At 45.0% G+C, this 23,239-nt stretch overlaps 2 protein-coding genes across 5 annotated transcripts in view; one reads left to right on the forward strand and one right to left on the reverse strand.

Annotated features, from left to right (window-relative positions):
• FAM185A (family with sequence similarity 185 member A) overlaps positions 1–7,667 on the reverse strand; it is a 78,782-nt gene extending 71,115 nt beyond the window's left edge. The window contains exon 1 of one of the 3 annotated variants that reach the window (XM_089685649.1): positions 7,215–7,652. In XM_089685649.1, coding sequence (XP_089541775.1) covers positions 7,215–7,593 — 379 coding nt within the window. In that variant the 5' untranslated portion in view covers positions 7,594–7,652. Of the gene's footprint in view, positions 1–7,214 lie in introns of all 3 variants that reach the window. The other 2 variants (XM_089685645.1, XM_089685654.1) reach the window with 2 other exon arrangements.
• Positions 7,668–18,390: 10,723 nt separating this feature from the next.
• The window catches only part of CCDC146 (coiled-coil domain containing 146), a 142,371-nt gene continuing 137,522 nt past the window's right edge, over positions 18,391–23,239 (forward strand). For both annotated transcript variants that reach the window (XM_089685670.1, XM_089685676.1), the window contains exon 1: positions 18,391–18,554. The gene's annotated coding sequence lies outside the window, so the exon portion shown is untranslated. The remainder of the gene's footprint in view (positions 18,555–23,239) is intronic.

Raw genomic sequence — 23,239 nt, forward strand, 5'->3', positions numbered from 1 at the left:
AGTGGGGGGGAGGAACAGTGCCCCATCGTCGGTGTCAGTGGGGGGGGAGGAACAGTGCCCCATCGTCGGTGTCCGTGGGGGGGAGGAACAGTGCCCCATCGTCAGTGTCCGTGGGGGGGAGGAACAGTGCCCCATCGTCAGTGTCCGTGGGGGGGAGGAACAGTGCCCCATCGTCGGTGTCCGTGGGGGGGAGGAACAGTGCCCCATCGTTGGTGTCCGTGGGGGGGAGGAACAGTGCCCCATCGTTGGTGTCCGTGGGGGGGAGGAATAGTGCCCCATCGTTGGTGTTAGTAGGGGGGAGGAATAGTGCCCCATCGTTGGTGTCAGTGGGGGGGGGGGAATAGTGCCCCATCGTTGGTGTCAGTGGGAGGAATAATGCCCCATCATTGGTGTCAGTGGGAGGAATAATGCCCCATCATTAGTATCAGTGACACCAATGATGGGGCACTATCCCTCCCCACTGACAGCAATGACACTTAACTTGCTGACCCCTGCTCCAGCATGGTGCTGCTGCAGCCAGCATACCTGGTTGCAGCAGCACCATCAGCACAGCACACTTACCTGTCAGCTGTCCTCCTTCACTCCGGCCTCTCCCTCACTCGATGTTCGCGGGGCCACTCAGCTCCGCCTCCTCGCAGGTGATTGGCCGCCTGTGTGCCTTTCCTGAGCTACAGTTCTGGCGCCCAATCACCGGTGAGGAGGCGGAGCCAAGCGGCAGGAGTGAGGGAGTGGCCGGAGTGAATGAAGGAGCAGCGCTTCCTGGACTGGATCGTCGTGGGACTGGGACCGGAGCCAGGTAAGGTACAGCAGCCCCCTGCCTGCCCCTGTACTTAGTGTCCCTTCCTCGCGGAAAATACGCCCCTCCGGCGGGCCGGATACATGGCCTCAGCGGACCGCATGTGGCCCGCGGGCCGTAGTTTGAGGACCCCTGCTTCAGATAAACAAGTAACACAGCTGACAAGAAAACTCTGGTTCTATGTGTGGTGTGGTGCACTGCAGTGCAATTCATTGTGAGTGGCACCTCAATACACTGAACAAGTAGATAGCAATGCACAACACATCAAGACACACATGCCATGCATTGTGGTGCGCAGCATTGCTAGAAATACAGTGCACTGTTTGATTCACTGCAGCATGTAGCAGCCACAATCATAATCATTGGGCTGTCCTAAAAATACAGAGGCAGTACATTTACAATACAAAAGGGTTAGAAGGCTCATGACAGTTTACAATCTAATAAATGTGATTTCATGCACTGCAAACGAACGCAAAAGTGGGAATCAAGCCTTATAAATGAACTTGTTATACTGTAGAATTGAATGAACAATAAGCCTAGATTCAAACTTGCGTGACTGCGAGATGCGTTTTGCATGGCCATGACAGCCCATTCATAAGAAAACGCAGGAAAACAGTTCCTACTTTATTTCTGATAACACAGACAGCAAGGAAACCACAAGTGCAGCGATTTTTCTATGAGGGGTGGTTGTGGCTGCGGAAACATGTGCTGTCCTGCAGCAGCAATCGGCCACACAGGAGTGAACCTAGCACTAGGCAATCTAGTAGCCAGAACATATTCAAGATTCAACCAAACCTTTCTAGGATTAAGGGCCCATTCACATCACAATGCAGTGTACTCTTGCACATCATTTTGGACGTAGATATATTAGGAAGTCCATTTAAAATGAATGCATAAAAAAAGAAATGCTGTTTGCATTTTATGCAGGACACAATGAGGGGATTAACAAAGAGTGATGCAGGCATAAAGCCTGTGCCGCACTTCTAAACTGAGAATATAAAGCAGATTCTGGTACTGATTACCAAAGGGGGAACAAGCCTTTTTGTTTTTTAGGAGCGATCTGCTTAGTTTTCTGTGCTGTGTCTATGTCAGACATGTCTTAGAGAGCAGAAAAGCTAGAGCTACTTGCTTTGCCTCCCTCTGCATGCCACAGCTCAGCTGATGGTAAGAGGGAGGAGGAACACTTACCGCAGAACTGCATTCTCAATCAACATTGACTATTTTTAATCATTATGCTGCTGGCATTAGTCAATAGATAGGAAAATGTATTGTATTTACTTATTTTACACTTTTTTTTTTTTTTACATTTCTTCAGTTACTTCCTGGTTTCTAGGCCTAGGAAATTATGTCATACATCCCAGGAGTCTTCAGGAGGGGAGGATGGGATTTCTCAGCTAAGCACACCCTCCTGTCTGCATGCCTGAACTAAGGGCAGATGGATTGGGGGAAGTAAATGCTACACAAGTCATCTGCCCTTACTCAAGATGGCCATGGCCAGAAAAGCTAGGAGGTGTATTTCAAAGTGGTTTCTCAGCAAAATAAAGCATGGAGACATGGATGGATAGGGGAGTTTGCTTTGACTATTAAAAATAAATTAAGTAATGTTTTGGTTTGTGGTGCCCATATGCAGTGTAGTTCCGCTTGAATGCCATGTTTACCTGGAACAACAAACAGGGAAAGGAGCTTTCCCTGCCTACATATAAGCTCTGTCTGTGTAATATGTTTACTGCATTGAAAGAGAGAGACATGAGAGCTGTCTGCAGACATCCTGTATTCCAGGTACAATCTGGCAGTGAGTTTCTATATTTAAAACTGCCACCTTCCCTTTGTTGAATAGGTGAGGTAGCTGCATGGTTTCTATTTGACTGTGAAATAGAAACAGGTGTTAACAGTGCAGACAGACCAGAAACAGGTCTATCTGCTTTGTTCATGTGGTACACTTGCATCAATTGTGCTTTGTTATGTCCCCCCCCCCCATGTATTGTGCTGTGCTGCAGTGAAATGTAGCACGTGTGCACATTTTGAAGGTGTACTGGCATGCCATTCACAATGAAGGGAACCCCATCACATGCATTACTGCAACAGCCTGCTGTGAAAGAGTCCTTAAAAGGAGAAGCACAGCCAAAGCTCTTTTGGCTATACTTCTATGGATCACAGGAGCGCAGTTTATTCTGCGCTCCTCTGAACCACAGTCAGCTGATGTCACTTAGCTGGTGCAGGCTCAGGAAGTATCCCGACTTTACAGTTGGGATCCACCCAGATGCCTGGACTGGCAGCCTCTCCTGCCCCCTCCACAGCCCAATGCTCCAGTGAGCGCTGAAGGGGCTAAGCAGGGAGCCAGTGGGAAAGGATTGGAAGGGAATCCCCCATCAACCAGGGGCTGAAGGAAAGAAAATTGCATTATGCAAGGCTAGCCTAATGTAATATGTATGACAGTATGATACACGTGGACATGTCTTAAAGTGACCCAGTCACCAATCATAGAAAATGAAACTAAACCCAGCCTGGTGAGGAAGATGTGAGCTTTGTCGTAAATGTTTTTTGCGGTGTTGCAGATCTCCAGTAGTGAGGTACGTACAAATGGGAGGAACCACAGAGCATGAGAGGTGAGCAAATACCAAATGTGGCCTGAGATTTGCAACAAAGCAAAGGCTTTAACAGGATCCACTGGAAATATGAGTATACATCCTCTTAAACAGGCTTGCTGAAACAGTTTACATTGACAGGTCATAATTAACTATTTAACTCTTTCACTGTCCTGTATTCTCTTGCCTGTCAGGTGGAAACAGACGTGCCCCTTCCTCCCCCAGAATAAGCGGGGAGAGATGTATTTCAATGCAATCTGCATTGCAATACATCCAGTGGAGCCCAGAAAAGACATGCAGAGTCCTTTAGACCTTGCATGTCTCATTAAAGAGAGCCTGTCACCTAAAAATCATAACATAGAGGACTTTGTGTCCCCTATGGGATGAAAAAAAAAACGTTAAGGAAAAATGTTTGTTTTTTGTAAAAAATAACGTTATACCCAAGCACATACTTCTGAGATTTGAATGATCATGCAACATAATTTAAAGCAGAACTCCATGAAAAATAAGGTTTTCCCATGCAGCAGGACTGGGCCTGCACTGCATGGGCTAACTGCTTGTTTTGCCTAGGGACACACCGAAAGGCTATACTTACCCGATCCTTCAGAAAACCGCACTCCTCCATGTCCAGCGGTCGACTCTTCCTGCCGTCCTTACGTCCAGAGTGTGATGATGTCAGAAACAGTCCATTCACAAGACTGCTAGCATACGGGGACCGGTCTTGCACTTGGAGGATCATTGCATTAGGTACATATCTCTCTGCTCCCCTAGACAAAAAACAAGCAGTTAACCCATGCAGTGTGGGCTTAGTCACCTACCACCGACTCATAGCAGAGTGGGGTGGTGACCTCCACATATAGGAGGGTATACCTCTCTATATCTATAGGTCAATTTCCTGGTGATTGTCATACCAAAGTGGAGGGGGTGGTGTATGTGTATGTATATATATATATATATATATATATATATATATATATATATATATATATATATATATATATACACACACACATACAGTGGGGCAAAAAAGCATTTAGACAGCCACAAATTGTGCTAGTTCTCCCACTTAAAAAGATGAGAGAGGCCTGTAATTGGCATCATAGGTAGACCTCAACTATGAGAGACAAAATGAGAAAAAAAATCCAGACAATCACATTGGCTGATTTGGAAATAATTTATTTGCAAATTATGGTGGAAAATAAGTATTTGGCCACCTACAAACAAGCAAGATTTCTGGCTCTCACAGACCTGTACCTTCTTCTTTAAGAGGTTCCTCTGTCCTGCACTCATTACCTGTATCAATGGCACCTGTTTGAACTTGTTATCAGTATAAAAGACACCTGTCCACAACCTCAAACAGTCACACTCCAAACTCCACTATGGTGAAGACCAAAGAGCTGTCGAAGGACATCAGAAACAAAATTGTAGACCTGCACCAGGCTGGGAAGACTGAATCTGCAATAGGCAAGAAACTTGGTGTCAACAAATCAACTGTGGGAGCAATAATTAGAAAATGGAAGACATACAAGACCACTGATAATCCCCCTCGATCTGGGGCTCCACGCAAGATCTCACCCCGTGGGGTCAAAATGATCACAAGAACGGTGAGCAAAAATCCCAGGACCACACGGGGGGACCTAGTGAATGACCTGCAGAGAGCTGGGACCAACGTAACAAAGGCTACCATCAGTAACACACTATGCCGCCAGGGACTCAGATCCTGCAGTGCCAGACGTGTCCCCCTGCTTAAGCCAGTACATGTTCGGGCCCGTCTGAAGTTTGCTAGAGAGCATTTGGATGATCCAGAAGAGCATTGGGAGAATGTCATATGGTCAGATGAGACCAAAATAGAACTGTTTGGTAGAAACACAACTCGTCGTGTTTGGAGGAGAGACAATGCTGAGTTGCATCCAAAGAACACCATACCTACTGTGAAGCATGGGGGTGGCAACATCATGCTTTGGGGCTGTTTCTCCACAAAGGGACCAGGATGACTGATCCATGTACAGGACAGAATGAATGGAGCCATGTATCGTGAGATTCTGAGTGCAAACCTCCTTCCATCAGCAAGGGCATTGAAGATGAAACGTGGCTGGGTCTTCCAGCATGACAATGATCCCAAACATACCGCCCGGGCAACGAAGGAGTGGCTTCGTAAGAAGCATTTCAAGGTCCTGGAGTGGCCTAGCCAGTCTCAGATCTCAACCCCATAGAAAACCTTTGGAGGGAGTTGAAAGTCCGTGTTGCCCAGCGACAGCCCCAAAACATCACTGCTCTAGAGGAGATCTGCATGGAGGAATGGGCCAACATACCAGCAACAGTGTGTGCCAACCTTGTGAAGACTTACAGGAAACGTTTGACCTCTGTCATTGCCAACAAAGGATATATAACAAAGTATTGAGATGAACTTTTGATATTGACCAAATACTTATTTTCCACCATAATTTGCAAATAAATTCTTTCCAAATCAGCCAATGTGATTGTCTAGATTTTTTTTCTCATTTTGTCTCTCATAGTTGAGGTCTACCTATGATGCCAATTACAGGCCTCTCTCATCTTCTTAAGTGGGAGAACTTGCACAATTGGTGGCTGACTAAATACCTTTTTGCCCCACTGTGTGTGTGTGTATATATATATATATATATATATATATATATATATATATATATATATATGTGTGTGTTGCCGCTATAAAAAGCCTGTATAATAATAATATATATATACACATACACAAGTCATTCCCCTATCCCCCCCCCCCCCGTCATACCAAAGCGGGGGGGGGGGGTGGTGACCCTGACATATAGGGGAGAGAGAGTATCTCTCTGTCATATATATACATACACACACGTCAGTTGTTGCCCTCCTCCCCCAGTCATACTGAAGAGCAGGGGAGTGGTGACCTCCACATATAGGGGTGTATCTCTCTCTCTCTCTCTATATATATATATATATATATATATATATACACACACACAGGTCATTCTCCCGCCCCCAAATCATACCAAAGTGGAGGGGGGTGGTGACCTCCACATATAGGAGTGTATATCTCTCTATATCTATATATACAGGTCATTCTCCCGCCCCAAATCATACCAAACTGGAGGGGGGGTGACCTCCACATATAGGGGTGTATTTCTCTCTATATATACAGGTCAGTCTCCCGCCCCCCTAATCATACCAAAGTGGAGGGGGGTGGAGCTCTCCACATACAGGGGTGTATCGCTATGTCTATATATATATATATAGGTCATTCTCCCGCCCCCACCCCCAAATCATACCAAATCGGAGGGGGGTGGAGACCTCCACATATAGGGGTGTATCTCTATATCTACAGGTCATTCTCCCGCCCACACCCCCAAATCATACCAAAGCGGAGGGGGGTGGTGACCTCCACATACAGGGGTGTATCTCTCTCTATATATACAGGTCATTCTCCCACCCACACCCCCAAATCATACCAAATCGGAGGGGGTTGGTGACCTCCACATATAGGGGTGTATCTCCCTATATCTATATATGCAGGTCATTCTCCTGCCCACACCCCCAAATCATACCAAAACGGAGGGGGGTGGTGACCTCCACATACAGGGGTGTATCTCTCTCTATATCTACAGGTCATTCTCCCGCCCACACCCCCAAATCATACCAAATCGGAGGGGGTTGGTGACCTCCACATATAGGAGTGTATCTCCCTATATCTATATATGCAGGTCATTCTCCTGCCCACACCCCCAAATCATACCAAAGCGGAGGGGGGGGTGACCTCCACATACAGGGGTGTATCTCTCTCTATATCTACAGGTCATTCTCCCGCCCACACCCCCAAATCATACCAAATCGGAGGGGGGTGGTGACCTCCACACAACTGCGGCTGTCTATGTCTTGGGAGGTGATCTGGACCTGCTTGGCCTCCTCATCATAGCGGACGTCGATGTTGTCCAGGTCCAGCCCCCGGTGCACATTGCGGTCCACCCCGCTCACCAGTACAAACACTCGGTCGGCGTCGGGGTAGGTGAGGGGATCCTGCGGTCTGACCCGAACATCACAGGGCAGCTTCACCTTCAGGCTGCTCAACGGGTTAACGATCAGAGTCCACTGTTTGAGGGGCTTATTGTGGGCCGCCCCAGTACTCCGGTGTCTGCAGGCTGGCCGCCCACTGACTCCCAATAACCGGCACCAAAGGCGGCTCCGAGAGACCAGAGACACCATCATCTTTCTGTCCCAGCCATGCAGCCGCTCGTCGCTGTAGTGCGGGGGCCGCCGGGAGTTGTAGTGTGCATAGAGGAGATGTGAGAGGAATGTTCTGGGTGAGGAACTACATTTCCCACAATCCCCGGCTCCGGGTGAGGGCCGTTCTGAGGGCGGCTGTGTTTACTTGGTTCGGTCGTACGTCAGTGGCTGCCCTGTGTACTGAACTGTGTACCCGGGGCTGGGAACAGGTTGTGCTGAAGTCATTCCTCCAGGGTGGAAAAGTGTGCAAAAAAACAACAAGGCCACGTACAGCCTACGGCTGGCTGAAGTCATTAATGGGCTCCACTGAGAAGATATTTGGACAACAATTGTTACTATGGTAATGGCCCGTGTTATGTGCCTTAGAGCGTAATATTCATTCATGACGTTTCACGGGTGGTATCAGTACAGTGGAAGAGCCAGCCCCTAATTTATGAAAGCCTGGTTACTGTTCTGTTAATGGTTATCCATTAGACTGAGGTGGTTCTGGAGCTGCTGTGTGGTAAAGAGTGGGGTATGCAACTCCCCTCTCCTGTCATTGGTTGCTAGGATGCTGTAAAGAGCAAAGTGTCATCGGTTGCTAGGATACTATCAGCAGCACAGCCGACAACGTGTTAGCAACCATTGCACATCTCCTTAACCAGACCATCGGGACACAAAAACTGCTGCCTGCACATACACAAAGCAGCTTCTATAACCTCCCTGTCATGGCCATATACGGGACCATTCTGACAGGTAAAGATCTGATGCTTCCTGATAACAAACTTTGTGTGCCTCCTGCACATTCCTTTGTGACAGTGAGTTTGCCTATCCTAGCGATGGGCCAGTAGAATTCGTAGGGACAAAATTTAGTGGCCAGCTAAAATTTGGATGTTTCGTATCATTACCATCACTTGCGGTTGGGGGCAGTAAAATTGGTGGCTAGGCTGCATTTTAACAACCACCTCCCCTTAAAGCAGAGCTCCACCTAAAAGGGGAAGTTCTGCTTTAAGCCTTTGTCCCCTGCTCCCCATTAAGGATTGGCACCTTTGGGGAGTGGGTACCCAAATTTGACATGTACCCGCTTCCACTTCCATCGCCTAAGCCAGGGGTAGGCAACCTGCAGCTCTCTAGCTGTTGTGGAACTACATTTCCCATGAGGCATTGCAACATTACAAAACTGACAGTTAAAGCTATGACTTGCAGAGGCATGATGGAACTTGTAGTCCTGCAACAGCTGGAGAGCCGCAGGTTACCTAATCCTGGCCTAGGCGATCGGAAGCGGAAGTTTTCCTCCTACCCTCCCTCCCCGTAGTCTTCTGGGACACATAACAGGTCCCAGAAGACTATGGGACCATTCACAAAGCGCAGCGCTTCTTGCAAATGCGCAGTGGGCACCCGGCTGTGAAGCCGCAAACTGTCACAGCCGGGTGCCCACACTGGGGATGCCGACGCCGGGGAGAGAAGACAGCCAGTGAAACCAGCGGTTGACTACAATAACAAATTGAAGTCAAACTCCAGCTAACCCTTTATAATCATAGGAAATAAACAAGCAGAAGGTATAAAGCTGCTAGCATCAAGGTGAACCTCCTACCCTCCGTAAAGTCTTGATAAAATGTGGATGCAGCGCTAAAATTTATACACCTATAAGCGTAAAGGTGAAATCACATGAATCGTCCAAATGTGACGTAAATACAGTAAATGCTATCCAATAATAAATATAGTCATGTGACTATGGTGATGACTATGAAGTCCTTTGAAGTGATAATCCAAATCTGTGAATTCCGTGACTTGAGTGCTAACAGAATGGTAATATGAATGCACTAACCAGAATTGCAATCTTTTTGCGCATTTGTGTAATGGTATAATACGTCATGGTCATCTGGATGTGGACAGGACCAAGGCAATCATCTGGCACACATCAGCATACAAGTAGATTAGTGGATCCTACACACTTTCCAAGGACATCTCCTCATATGTACATGACCAAATGGACAGGGACCCTCAAGGCATCCACCATCTGGCTGAAAACAGCAAATACAAAGATTTCCAAAGACTGCCTCCAGCCTTCCTGACGGCCTCGGTGGCGTGACGTATACAGCTAGGCTCCTCTCAACGCGTTTTGTGCCCGAGCACGTCTTTAAAGGGCCCTTTGATAATGATATGCCCACCTCTTGGAGAGTGTCCTTCACTTGTCTGGATGTTGTGAATGGGTTTTTATTTACCTTAGAGAGGATCCTGCGATCATCTACCGCTGTTGTCTTCCATGGACGTCCATGCCTTTTTATGTTGCTGAGCTCACCAGTACATTCTTCTTTCCTCAGAATGTACCAAACTGTTGATTTGGCCACTTCTAATGTTGCTGCTATTTCTCTGATGGATTTTTTTAGTTTTTGAAGCCTTACAATGACCTTTTTCACTTGCATGGACAGCTCCTTTGAATGCATGATGTAGGTTCACAGCAATAGATTCCAAATGCAAATACCACATTGAATTAACTCCAGACCTTTTACCTGCTTAATTGATGAAGAAATAATGAAGTAATCCACACCTGGCCATGAAATAGCTTTTGATCCAATTTGGATGTACATACCCTCAAATTAAACCTGAGAGTGTGCACTTTTAGCCCATATCCATTATATAACTACAGCTTGAATATGTTTTGGTAAATACCTGAAAAAAACAAAAATTGTGCCTGTGTCCAAATATATATGGACCTAACTGTATATCATTCTCCAAATGATTCTTCTTCCACAGTTTTCACTTCTGGGTATGGGGAGGATTTGACCTCCTCTCATGATGCAGTGTGCTGTTATATGACGGAGGGGGTGCCACCACTTTGCCTTCTAAGCTCCAACACCTGATGACACCAGGTATTTGGTCTAGGCTGCATGGAAAAGTAGATTTACGTACCCAATCCTCTGTGCTGCTGGGCCAGTCCCCACAGCATCTTTTTCCCCATAATCTAGCATTCTAAGCTCCTGGCATCACTAAGACCGATGCAGGGTCTATAGCCCTGCATTGGACATGAGGATACGAAGGACAGTCCACTGCCAAAGCATGGGGGAGCATCATCTGCCAGCACAGGAGAGGATCGAGTAAGTAAAACTGCTTTTAGGGCTTGTTTACACTTGCAGCAAGGATTGCCGCTCCTCTAAAAAGCAATCCACACTCAGATCGCTTATCAAAGGACTTTCGCAAGTGGTGAGGGGATGAATTGTCGCCTCCTCACCACTTTTTTACCCCCTAAATGCTGCACTACCATGCCGTAGCCACCTGCATTGCATGTGGTTTTAGGGCATTTACAGCATGGCCTCATTCACTTAAATGGGACATAATCATTGGGCTGTAATGAAACAGAATTCAGGCATCAGGAATAAGCAACACAGAGTGCACGGGTCAGTAGGTAGTAATGTGAAGTGCAGGGGTCAGTAGTAAGTAATGCAGAGGGTTAGAAGTAACAGAGTTCAGGAGTCAGTAGTATGCAATGCGGAGTAAGTGCAGGGGTTGGGGTCAGGAGTAAATAATGCAGAGTTCAGTAATATGTAAGGCAGAATGCAGGGGTCATTAGTAGGTAACGCAGACACAGTGGTCAATAGTATGTATCACAGAGTGCATGGGTCAGGAGTACATAATGCAGAGTTCAGTAGTATGTAATGCAGAGTGCAGGGGTCAGTAGTTGTGTTACACTATTTGATTTATTATTATTTCTCTTTGACTATCACTTGTTTATCATTGCTCTGTGTCTTTAAGCTGTCTTCTCCTGTCTAAGCTGAACTTTTTCTCTCACCGTACTTATGTATACCCCTCCCCCCTGCCTCTCTCTGGTAATCATTCCACTGTATTCTGTCTACCTGAATAAAATATATATTCATTGACTTAAACCCAAAAACCCACAATTATAGTGAAAAGATCAAAACCCAAAGAGATTACCCAAAAAATAAAAAATATCAAATATATATAAAAGAACAAAAATAAATAAAGTCCCAATATGCAAAGTGTCCAAATAATGTGTCCAAACAAAGATCAATTTCTTGATAGGAAGACGCTTCCTACTCCACTGAAGAAGATGCAAATCAATCACAGGTGCTCTTCAAATACCTCAAAAAACAAAATCTCAACATAGTATATTACCTTTTAAATCCCAGAACTAAAGTGCCACACGTGTATCATGCAAAAAAAAACACTCCAGTGTCACAGCACTCATGTGAGAGAAAAAAAAATAAAAAAAAAAAAAAATTAAATTTTAAATATCACTGCAAACTATATATAAAGTGCATAATTACCCTAAAACAAACAAATTCCAGTTTGTAATCAACCACATATGTACAGAGTGTCCTTAGATTGGTATCCTCTTGTTCCTCAGGACCTCACAAACAGACCAGGAATCAGTATGTGAATTATAATCATATATAAAATTTATTGTAGCCACTTACATATAAAAACGATAAAATCAGGAAGACAGCATCCAACTCCTCATGCCCAGTATGCGATCCCCATTCCGTGTGTAGAGGGTCTCCCGATCACCAGGTAATTCCCCCTTGCTACTCCTATCCAGCACTATCACTTTGTAGCTCTGGGGGACACCTGAAGTGCACCGTTACTCTCCAGACCTCCAACACACAGGGATTCCAGAATCCAAAATGGCTGCCGCAGCACTTCCGGGAACGTCACGTGCTGAGGTATTTCCGCCAGGTTAGGAGTGGGTACTTAAAGAACTGGAACCTTATGTCCGTATCCTTGTTGACAAAGTCCAGAAGAGACGAAACACGTCCAGGGCACGTGACGTTCCCGGAAGTGCTGCGGCAGCCATTTTGGATTCTGGAATCCCTGTGTGTTGGAGGTCTGGAGAGTAACGGTGCACTTCAGGTGTCCCCCAGAGCTACAAAGTGATAGTGCTGGATAGGAGTAGCAAGGGGGAATTACCTGGTGATCGGGAGACCCTCTACACACGGAAAGGGGATCGCATACTGGGCATGAGGAGTTGGATGCTGTCTTGCTGATTTTATCGTTTTTATATGTAAGTGGCTACAATAAATTTTATATATGATTATAATTCACATACTGATTCCTGGTCTGTTTGTGAGGTCCTGAGGAACAAGAGGATACCAATCTAAGGACACTCTGTACATATGTGGTTGATTACAAACTGGAATTTGTTTGTTTTAGGGTAATTATGCACTTTATATATAGTTTGCAGTGATATTTAAAATTTAAATTTTTTTTTTTTTTTTTCTCTCACATGAGTGCTGTGACACTGGAGTGTTTTTTTTTTGCATGATACACGTGTGGCACTTTAGTTCTGGGATTTAAAAGGTAATATACTATGTTGAGATTTTGTTTTTTGAGGTATTTGAAGAGCACCTGTGATTGATTTGCATCTTCTTCAGTGGAGTAGGAAGCGTCTTCCTATCAAGAAATTGATCTTTGTTTGGACACATTATTTGGACACTTTGCATATTGGGACTTTATTTATTTTTGTTCTTTTATATATATTTGATATTTTTTATTTTTTGGGTAATCTCTTTGGGTTTTGATCTTTTCACTATAATTGTGGGTTTTTGGGTTTAAGTCAATGAATATATATTTTATTAGTACTTCAGGGGAAGGATATTGATATGACTTTAAGGGATTGTTGAGGATTTTATATATATATGTGTGCTGATTTATACTTATTCTGTCTACCTGAATGCATCTTTCCATGAGGCTTACATTAACGTTTTTCTGCCTATGATTATCCTTCATTAAATGGAACATTCAAATGGGTTTCCTCATCTGACTTCCTCAGTATGTGAGTTTATTCATTGAGTTAAACTGTCTGACTCAATGCAGGAGATAAATTCAACACCATGTGGTATAGCTGTATATATCAAGAGGTAGCTAGAGGGTCTCCCCGCGCTGAGATGGGAAATATAAGTATATAACAACACTACCAGCAGCTAAACACCTAAACCTGTAGGTAAATATTACTGGAAGAAGTGGTGTAGTGCTCAGTACCAAATGCAATACATATAATAGGTAATACAATAGATAAATAAATAGTGACACTATGTGCTCGTAACTCAGGTCACATCAGACCTAATAGGTGACTAAAAGTGAACCCAATCCCATAAAAGGATCAAAATAAATGTGACCCTTAGTCCCCACAATGGGGACTGCAACCTAAAGGTGCGTGGATCCCTGTAGAGGGACAGGTGTTTGTCATGTGCAACAAAAATATAATCAAGTCCAATCGTATAAGTGAATGTGTAGACACAACTGCAGTGCTCCAATCTTCTATATCATGCATGAACGGTCATTACCCACCAATAGGTGCTCTCCAAACAATGGCTGCAGTGGCCTCTCATCTCCACTCATCGACCCCTAAGGGCCATAGAGCCTTACGGATCTCTCCTTGATCCTTCTGATACATAGACTCCTGGTGGTCTAGTTTCAAGGCTGTAACAGGTCTAATGCCAGCCAGGTATCCTTACGTGTCATCAGCAGCTCTTCAGAACAGCTTATGACTTTCGCCTCCAAGGTTTTTGTGTGAGAACTCCTACTCACTCCTTACTGACAACACCTATGAACTAGTAAGTCCTGAAGATAAGGAAATTAGAACTGTGAACATCTCACTCCACACTTCTGTGAGTACAAAACAGAAACTGCAGTCACACAGTGTTTCCACCTGGTCATCTGCTGTAAGAGCTATTGCTCGCCTAATTCACATTGCTTGTTGCTTTGCAAAGAACTCTACATCAGAGTGTCATGGCTGGCACATTTGTTCCGGATGCCCCACAGCAGCAGATATTGCACGTGCAGAAGAGGTAATTATCCGTTATGTGCAACAAGAGGTGTATCAGGAGGAATTTGAGAGAATCAGAAATTGAAATGAATTGTCCAAAACAGTGCACTCTTCAATCTAAACCCTGTAGTTGACGCCAATCAGCTACTGAGGAGATCTCATTCTCCTAAAGGACAAGCAAGTTTGTCATAATGAATGGCCTATGGGTCTTACTACTAAAGGTATGCCCAGGGATGATGACAAGGTCTGGAAGGTAGAGGTCAAGGTAACCAAGGGAGGATCAACACGAACCTTTGCTCTACCAATTAGAGTTAGTACTCCCTTTGCCAGGTAACTGACTTATGCTAACACTCTGACATGCTATTGCACGGCGGGGAGTACATTGCTGATAACCACGGCTTTTTTACTTGGAACTTAAGTATTCTCTGAAGATGTCCCATGTTGGACTACGTGTTCTGCCATGTAGTTGAACTTATGTTTATGTTTGCTTGTTTCTTGTTACAGGTTCCAAGACATTCATCAGAATTGGACTTATTGAATATATATATTTTGAAGTTATGAAATCTAAAGAGTTCAGATGGGGAGTGTTGTGTTACACTATTTGATTTATTATTATCTCTCTGTGACCATCACTTGTTTATCATTGCTCTGTGTCTTTAACCGCCTCCCACCAGCCATATAAGGTAATGACAGACGCAAGGCAGTTCTCTCGTTCTGGAAGGAGGTCATATGACGTCCTCCCATTCTAACCGCGCATGCGCGGCTCCGGGAGCACACAGCGCGGCGATAGGTGGTGCGCTGTGTCCCTCGGACACAGCAGATCACCGATCAATGGAAAGAGCCAAAGATGTCAGCTCGGTCATGTGATCAGCTGTGTCCAATCACAGCTGATCACATGTAAATAGGGAAATGCCGGTTATCTGCATTCCTCTCCTCACGAGCTGTCATGCTGACAGCTCGAGAGGAGTGGAGAGCCAGTAATCAGCTTTACTCAGAGGGGACATGTGCACTGATCATCAGGGCACTGATGATTAGTGTAGCCCCAGCAGTGCCACCTGTCAGTTTCTATCAGTGCCAGCTGTCAGTGCTCATGAATGCCACCTGCCAGTGCCACATATCAGTGCCTACCAGTGCACATCAATGCACACATCAGTCCCCATCTGAGCTGCCTTTCAGTGTTACCTATTAGGGCCACCTATCAATGCCTGTCAGTGCTGCCTATCAGTGCCATATATGAGTGCTGCCTTTCAGTGCCCATCAGTGATGCCTGTCAATGCCCATCAGTGTCCATCACTGCAGCCTCATTAGCACACATCAGTGAAGGGAAAAAATCACTTAGTTACAAAATTTTATAACAAAAACGAAGAAAAATGTTTTTTTTCTAAATTTTCAGTGGTTTTTGGTTTAGTAAAAAATAAAAAACCCAGAGGTGATTAAATACCACCAAAAGAAAGCTGTCTAAAAAAATGATAAAAATGTCATATGGGTGTAGTGTTGCATGACCGCCCAATTGTCATTCAAAGTGTGACAGCTCTGAAAATTGGCCTGGGCAGGAAGAGGGTATAAATGCCCTGTAGGCGAGTGGTTAAGGAGGAGTTCCAGCTAAAAAAAAAAAAAAGTCAGCAACTACAAAAACTGTAGCTGCTGACTTTCAAAATACAGCCACTTGCCTGTCCATCGGTGTCCTCACCACCACTGGTTTCACTGGCCGTCTTCTCTTCCTGGCGCTGGCATCTTTAGTGTTGGCACCCAGCTGTGAAGCAACTGCGCATGCACGAGAAGAGCTGCACTTTGTGAATGGCCCCATAGTCTTCTGGGACCTGTCATGTGTCCCAGAAGACTACGAGGAGGGAGGACAACTTTCGCTTCCCATCGCCTAGGCGATTGCAGTGGGAGCAGGTACCTGTCAAATTCGGGTGCCCACTCCCCAAAGGTTATGATCATGTGAAACGCGTTAACAGGTCCTATATTCATGTCCTGGTGTTTTGTGTGTCCTATGGATCAATAAATACATACTATATTCATCTATCCTGCGTCTGACCCTTCTTCCTATCGCTCCCCAAAGGTGCAAATCCTTAATGGGGAGTAGGGGACAAAGCATTAAAGTGAAACTTCCCCTTTTGGGTGGAGCTCTGCTTTAAGCTGTCTTCTGTCTAAGCTGAACTCTTTCTCACACCGTACTTGTGTATTCCCCTGCTTCTCTCTGGTAATCTTTCCACTGTATCCTGTCTAGCGGAATGCATCTTTCCATGAGGCTTACAACATTAATGGTTTTCTACCTATGATTATTCTCCATTAAACGGAACATTCATATGGGTTTCCTCATCTGACTTCAACATGTGAGTTTATTCATTGAGTTAAACTGTCTGTCCCGATGCAAGAGATAAATTCAACACCACATGGTATACTTGTATACATCACTGGAGATAAAGTTTATGGTCTAGTAGTTGAGTCAGAACAGTAGTAACTACAGAGTGCAAGGATCAGTAGTATCTAAGAGTGCAGAGTTAAGAGGTCAGTAGTATGGAATGCAGGGTAAGGAGTACATAATGTAGTATATGGGCAGTACAGTGGCTAAATGGTTAGCACTTCCGCCTGGCAGTACTACGGTCGTTGGTTCGATTCCCAACCACGGCACCACCTGCCTGGAGTTTGCATGTTCTCCCTGTGCCTGTGTGGGTTTCCTCCAGGTCCTCCGGTTTCCTCCCACTTTCCAAAGACATGCTGGTAGGTTAATTGGCTCCTGTCTAAATTGGCCCTAGTATGTATATGTATGAATGTAAGCTAGAGACCTTAGATTGTACACCCCTTGAGGGTTCGGGACTGATGTGAATGTACAATATATATATGCAAAGCATTGCGTAAATTGATGGCACTATATAAGTACCTATAATAAATAAATATAATTCAAAGGTCGCTAGTATGTATTTCAGGGTGCAGGGGTTCATAGTAAGCACCACAGAGTTTAGTGGCTGTTGTATTTAATGCAAAGTTTAGAGGTCAGTAGTAAGCAATGCAGAGTCCAGAGGCCAAAAGTAAGGGTCAGTAGTATGTAAGGCCCACTGCAGAGGTCAGTAGTATGTAATGCACAATGCAAGGGTCAGCAGTATATAACAAACAGTGCAGGGGTCAGTAGTATGTAATGTATTGTGCAGAGGTCAGTAATATGTCATGTGCAGGGTCAGTAGTATGTAATGTACAGTGCAGAGGTCAATAATATATAATGCAGGCGTCAGCAGTATTTAACAAACAGTTCAGGCGTGACACTGAGCGTAGTGGTTAGTTGTATGTAATGTACAGGGTCAGGAGCATGTAATGTGCAGGTGGTCAGTAGTATGTTATGTGCAGGGGTCAGTAGTACAGTGCAGACATCAGTCGCTTATAATGCACAATGCAGGCATCAGCAGTATATAACACTCACTGCAGAGTTCAGGAGCAAGTGACACTGAGTTAAGTGGTCAGAAATATGTAATGTGCAGGGGTCAGTGGTATGTAATGTACAGTGCAGAGGTCAGTAGTATATAATGTAGGCATCAGCAGTATAGAACACTCACTGCAGGGTTCACAAGTGACACTGAGTGTAGTGGTCAGTAGTATGTAATGTGCAGGGGTCAGGAATATGTATTGCAAAGTACAGACGTACCACCCAGTTAGTATGCAGTTTGCTGTGGCACTCAGCTTGCAGGAGTTACAAGGTACAAGCAGTAGTACTGTTACTAAACTGTTAGCACTAGAGGCACCCAGCAGTATAAATGATGCCCGGGCTAGCCATGGATAACATTAGAAGAAAGGCTCGCTGAGCTGCCGAACACAACATACAGTCAGACCGGCGGAGAAGCAGTGTGTGGTAGCGGGGTGATCTAAGCGTTCAGCAGCTGTGATTCTGATCTGCACACCCCGCTACCCGCCATAGAACATCCGCCCCGATACTTGAGAGAGGCACAGAGAGAGGCGCATTAAGCCCCGCCCTCCTGTTATCCTTATTGGTTTGGCTGCTCTAGTCATGACACCCTACAGAGGGGTGGCTGAATGCCTCCCTGTTACCATGGAGATGGACGCTCGCTCAGCAATAAGGAATCCCCGAGCTCTGATCATGTGGCGACTGTAGCGGAGCCTTAGACCGTCGCGGGGGGAGAAAGTCCCGATCGAGTCATATCTGTGGGCCCTGCTACTTCACACGGTAACGAAATCAAAGCTTCCTTCACATAGAGCCGAGTCCTTGTCAGCTAGTGGAGCCCGTCTATTCACAATGATTTGTTCTGATCCAGTAAAACCCGGTGATAGTCAACAATGAATTATTCTGGTATAGACCCTTTAAAACTGAAAAGTAAATCTGTGCTCTTTATACCAGCTTGTGTCTAATGTTTATATCCCCTAATGTAGAGAGGTGTGGATGGTTCACACATTGGGATGTACAGATGTGTCAGATCAGGGGGTTACAAGAGCCACATCGTATATCTTACAAATATTCCCGGGCTGAAACAATCATCAGAGCCCCCCTTACATGGTGGTCCCATCAGCTTTCCCCTTACATGGTGGTCCCATCAGCTTTCCCCTCACAGCAGGGTCCCTTTTAAAGTCCCCTTTTCATTACAGTTACCACCTACATCAGGGTCCCCATTAGAGTCCCCCCTTACATCCAGTTCCCTATCAGAGTCTCCCCTACATTAGGGTCCCCATCAGAGTTCCCCTTTACATCAGGGCCCTCATCAGAGTCCTCCTTTACATCAGGGTCCTCATCAGAGTCCCCTTTTACATCAGGGTCCCCATCAGAGTCCCCCTTTGCATCAGGGCCCCCATCAGAGTCCCCCTTTGCATCAGGGTCCCCTTTAGAGTCCCCCTTTGCATCAGGTTCCCCATCAGAGTCTTCCTTTACATTAGGGTTCTCATCAGAGTCCCCCTTACATCAGGATGCCCATCAGAGTCCTCCCTTACATCAGGGCCCAAATAGGAGTCCTCTCCTATATCAGGGTCCCCATCAGACTCTTCCCTTACATCAGGGTCCCCATCAGAGTCCTTCCAGAGCATACCCCCTATGAATACGTGTGGTTTGCACGAAACGCGTCAGAGAGGAGCTACAGTACAGAGGTGTCACGCCGCTGGTGCCACGTGGGCCCCGGCGGCCATCTTGGATTTACTATCTGGTCAGTAGCTGTTTTTGTTATATGTTTCTGCTTGTTGGATACAATAAATTTTAAGATTTGAAACAGTATCATGCTATTAGGCCTCCTCTTTTGGGGCTCTGTGAGAGCTTCCCACTACCCACGGAGCCACGCATAAGGTTAAAGCCATGACCATTAGCTGAATGAGCAGAGAGCGGCAGCAGGCCAGACCGCACACAAGAGGGAATTCTGGTTAACCTTAAGAGGGGTATCTCTTACATGCGCATACTGTCTGCGCATCTGGTGAGTGCACAGTCTTTTACCAATTTGGATACACTATCACCCTTCACACACTACTGGGATTTTTTAGATTGTTTATGCACCTAACCCACTGGGATATTGTGGACGGTATAATCACACTCATTGTTGATTAGTCACGACGCAGTGACTTGGAAATTATAGGAGTGGACTTTAAGTTTTTGCACTTTATTATATGCACTTCTGTATGTGTAGTCTCGGTGATTACTTGTGAACACGCTGAGTCACATTACTGATTGGAGTATTTATCAAGCACTTTACTATCAGTATTTATATTTACTATTTAAGATGTTCTTCTATTTTAGCGCTGCACCCATTGTTTATTAGAGTCCTTTCTTACATCAGAATCGGAGCCCAACGGCAGCATCTGCTGACCTTAGCCCTCAATCTGTACACATTGAGGATAATACACTGAGCCTAGCTAAATCTACATCAGGGTCCCCATCAGAGTCCCCCTTTACATCAGGGTCCCTATCAGAGCCCCCCTTTACATCAGGTTCCCAATCAGAGTCCTCCTTTACAGCAGGGTCCCCATCAGATTCCCCCTTACATCAGGGTCCTCATCAGAGTCCCCCCTTACATCAGGGTCCCCCCTTACATCAGGGTGCTCATCAGAGTCCCCCCAAACCAATGATGTCTATGAGAGCCTTATTCCCCCATATAGTGGGCACACATTCCCTGATTTAGAGAAGAAGGTGGGACACACCCACTTAAATAAGGACAGAACAGGAGACTGTCTGAGGTCATAGACTTCTAGGGAGTCCGTGGAGATGCTAAAAAAACATTTTGCACTGAAGTGTGCTCTTTAAAGTCTATTTCAGCTGTACAAATCATTAGATTTTCTCAGAAGGTGATCAATAGTGATGAGCTCTGGCGTGTTTGGATCTTGGTCTGAACCCACCTGAGCGAGCCCGCCAGGAAGCTGTCCAATCATAAGCAGCATTCCCCACCCTGCATCTGCACCTACACCCCCCCCTTGTGTACGAGTAGCTGCGGTACAGGGAATTTTTATTTCACTCTGTTACTGTTGGAGAGTTCTCATTGTCCAACTGTTAAACAATTGTCAGCAGGACAGGAAATGAGAGGAGGTCACTCTAACCGAGCCCTTGATAGTAACAAAAAACAGGCAGGGTTTCTAAATTTTACCCTCTCTATCAAAAATTAAAACAAAGTTATTGATTTGACATACACCTTACGCTGGCCATACACTACACAACCTGATGGCATGATTTCTGTGCAATCACCTTTAGATTTACCAAAACTATGTAATAGGAGGACACATCTAAACAACACATTCAATTTGTATTATAAATGTTACTGAACCCACTACAGGAAAATCAGTTTGTATATGCAGTAAAGCATGCTTGTTATACTTACTGTGGATACTAAGGAGTTAATACTCTGCATTGAGTAAAAAATATGTTTGATCTTGTCTTCTCTGATCCTCCCCTTCTTCTACTGTTTTCAATATATCTGCTGATAGAACAGAGCCTTGGGGGCAAGCTGCACATGCTCAGTTTAGTGTGTATTGCTAGAGCTTTTTTTTTTTTCTTGGGAGGGTGCATGTGATCAGCACAGGGCCAATCAGCGCTGTCCAGACAGAGGAGCAGGGTTTCTGCAACCTCATAGAACAATCAGGGGAGAATGAAAACTCCTCCTACATGCTTTAACCAGTGCTCTGCTGAACACTGATAGAAGTCACAAGACTGCTCTAACTGCTGATGAGAAAAGGTGTTTAGCAGTTTATATTTACTAAAATAATTGCATTTTCATGTTCTGTGTACTGTGGGAGACCAGCTATAGTGAATGCAGGGTCCTGAGTTTAGTAACACTTTAAGTAAGGCGGGCCCTTGCACTACATAATTGATAGTAAGTCTAAAGAAGATTGTAAAATCAGATTGTATGGTCACTTTTAAATTGTCAAATGATCATACACAATTTGTATGCATAATCCCTGTACTTGGAACAATTATTTCCATATTATATGCTACCATCGTTTTAGTGATGCGTTGAGACTGCGCTTTTTTATCCAAATCCTGCAGTGATGTTTCACAATCCCATTTCATAAGCAAAACATAAATTTAGTGAGCCATATGCATGATCCGTTTAAACTGGCAGAGATTGCATCAACTAAAAACAGCCAGGGTCAATGGTACAATAAACCCACCGCTGTGCATGCATGGCGTCTGTTGAAGAGTACTGTGGCTGTGATGTAATCAGCATGCAAGTTAAATCCTGCGTTCCCTGTAGAGATGCAAACGGACTGCTCTTGCTTAAAGCGTATTTCCATTTTTGTAGTCAAATTTGAGAAATCCCCACTATATGTATTTTTTATGTATGTTATTCACACAGCATACATGGAAAAAATTAAAAACAGATATTACTTACATTTTAGATGTTTCTGAGGTGAAGGTGTCATGGCTGACTCCAAGCATTTCACAGTTAGCTCAGTGTGATCTGTACCAATAGCTGGGTTGGGGACTGGCGAGTCCAGTTCTCATGAAAGCATGAAAGCTGTAGTAAAAAAAAAAAAAATGGCCCCTGCAGGATAATGTCATAATGAGCTAGGATGCATTGTATAATGCACATAATGACAGACTTACCTTAAAATAAAACCCTATAGAGGCATGCTGTCACCACTGTCAGGGCTTCCATCTTTACCGGGTCTTCCTTCTGGCTTTGTGGGCTTTAGTCAGGCCCCGACTAGGACACAAAATAGGCCCGGGCATTTTGGATTGAGCAGCCCCAAGCCCAGAGTCCCTTTCCTCGGAGCCCAGTGGTTGAACGCCAGGGCCCAGTCACAAGAGCGACCTTTGCAATCCTGATAGTTCCGCCACTAGTGTCAGTAGGTTTTTATTTTTATTTAATTTTTCCTATTTTCTATTTTTTTTTTTTTTTTACATTTTTTTATAGGAGAGAAAGAAGAAAGAAAGAAAGAAAAGGAAGGAGGGAAAGAAGCAAGGAGAGAAAAAAAGAAGGAAGAAGGGAAAGAAAGAAAGAACGAGGGAAAGAAGGAAGGAGGAAAAGAAGGAAAAAGGGAAAGAAAAAAAGAGGGAATGAGGGAAAGAAGGAAGGAGGGAACAAAGGAGGGAAAGAAGGAAGGAGGGAAAGAGTGTCACTCTCACTCGCATGCGCTGGAGTCACAGCCATGGCACAGCTGTCTCAATGGACAGCATACTGTCCCATGAGCGCACAGTGCGCATGCGCCTGTGATGTCGCCAGCTGCTATACATTGGAATATCTCCTAAATGGTGCATGTTTAGGAGATATTCACTGTATCTACAGGTAAGTCTTATTATAGGCTTTCTTGTAGGTACAAGAGAAAAGCAGAGTTTACTAACATGCAATGGAGAAACCCAGCTCTTATAAAGAGCCTTATAGAACCACCTGGAATGTACAAGTGTTCCATGCAGACCTGTGCTGGCAAGCAGCTGGCTACACAAAC

The sequence above is a fragment of the Staurois parvus genome, unplaced genomic scaffold (assembly GCF_062004578.1).
Source record: "Staurois parvus isolate SC_StPar_1 unplaced genomic scaffold, SC_StPar_1.0 ptg000019l, whole genome shotgun sequence".
Taxonomy (NCBI): Eukaryota; Metazoa; Chordata; class Amphibia; order Anura; family Ranidae; genus Staurois; species Staurois parvus.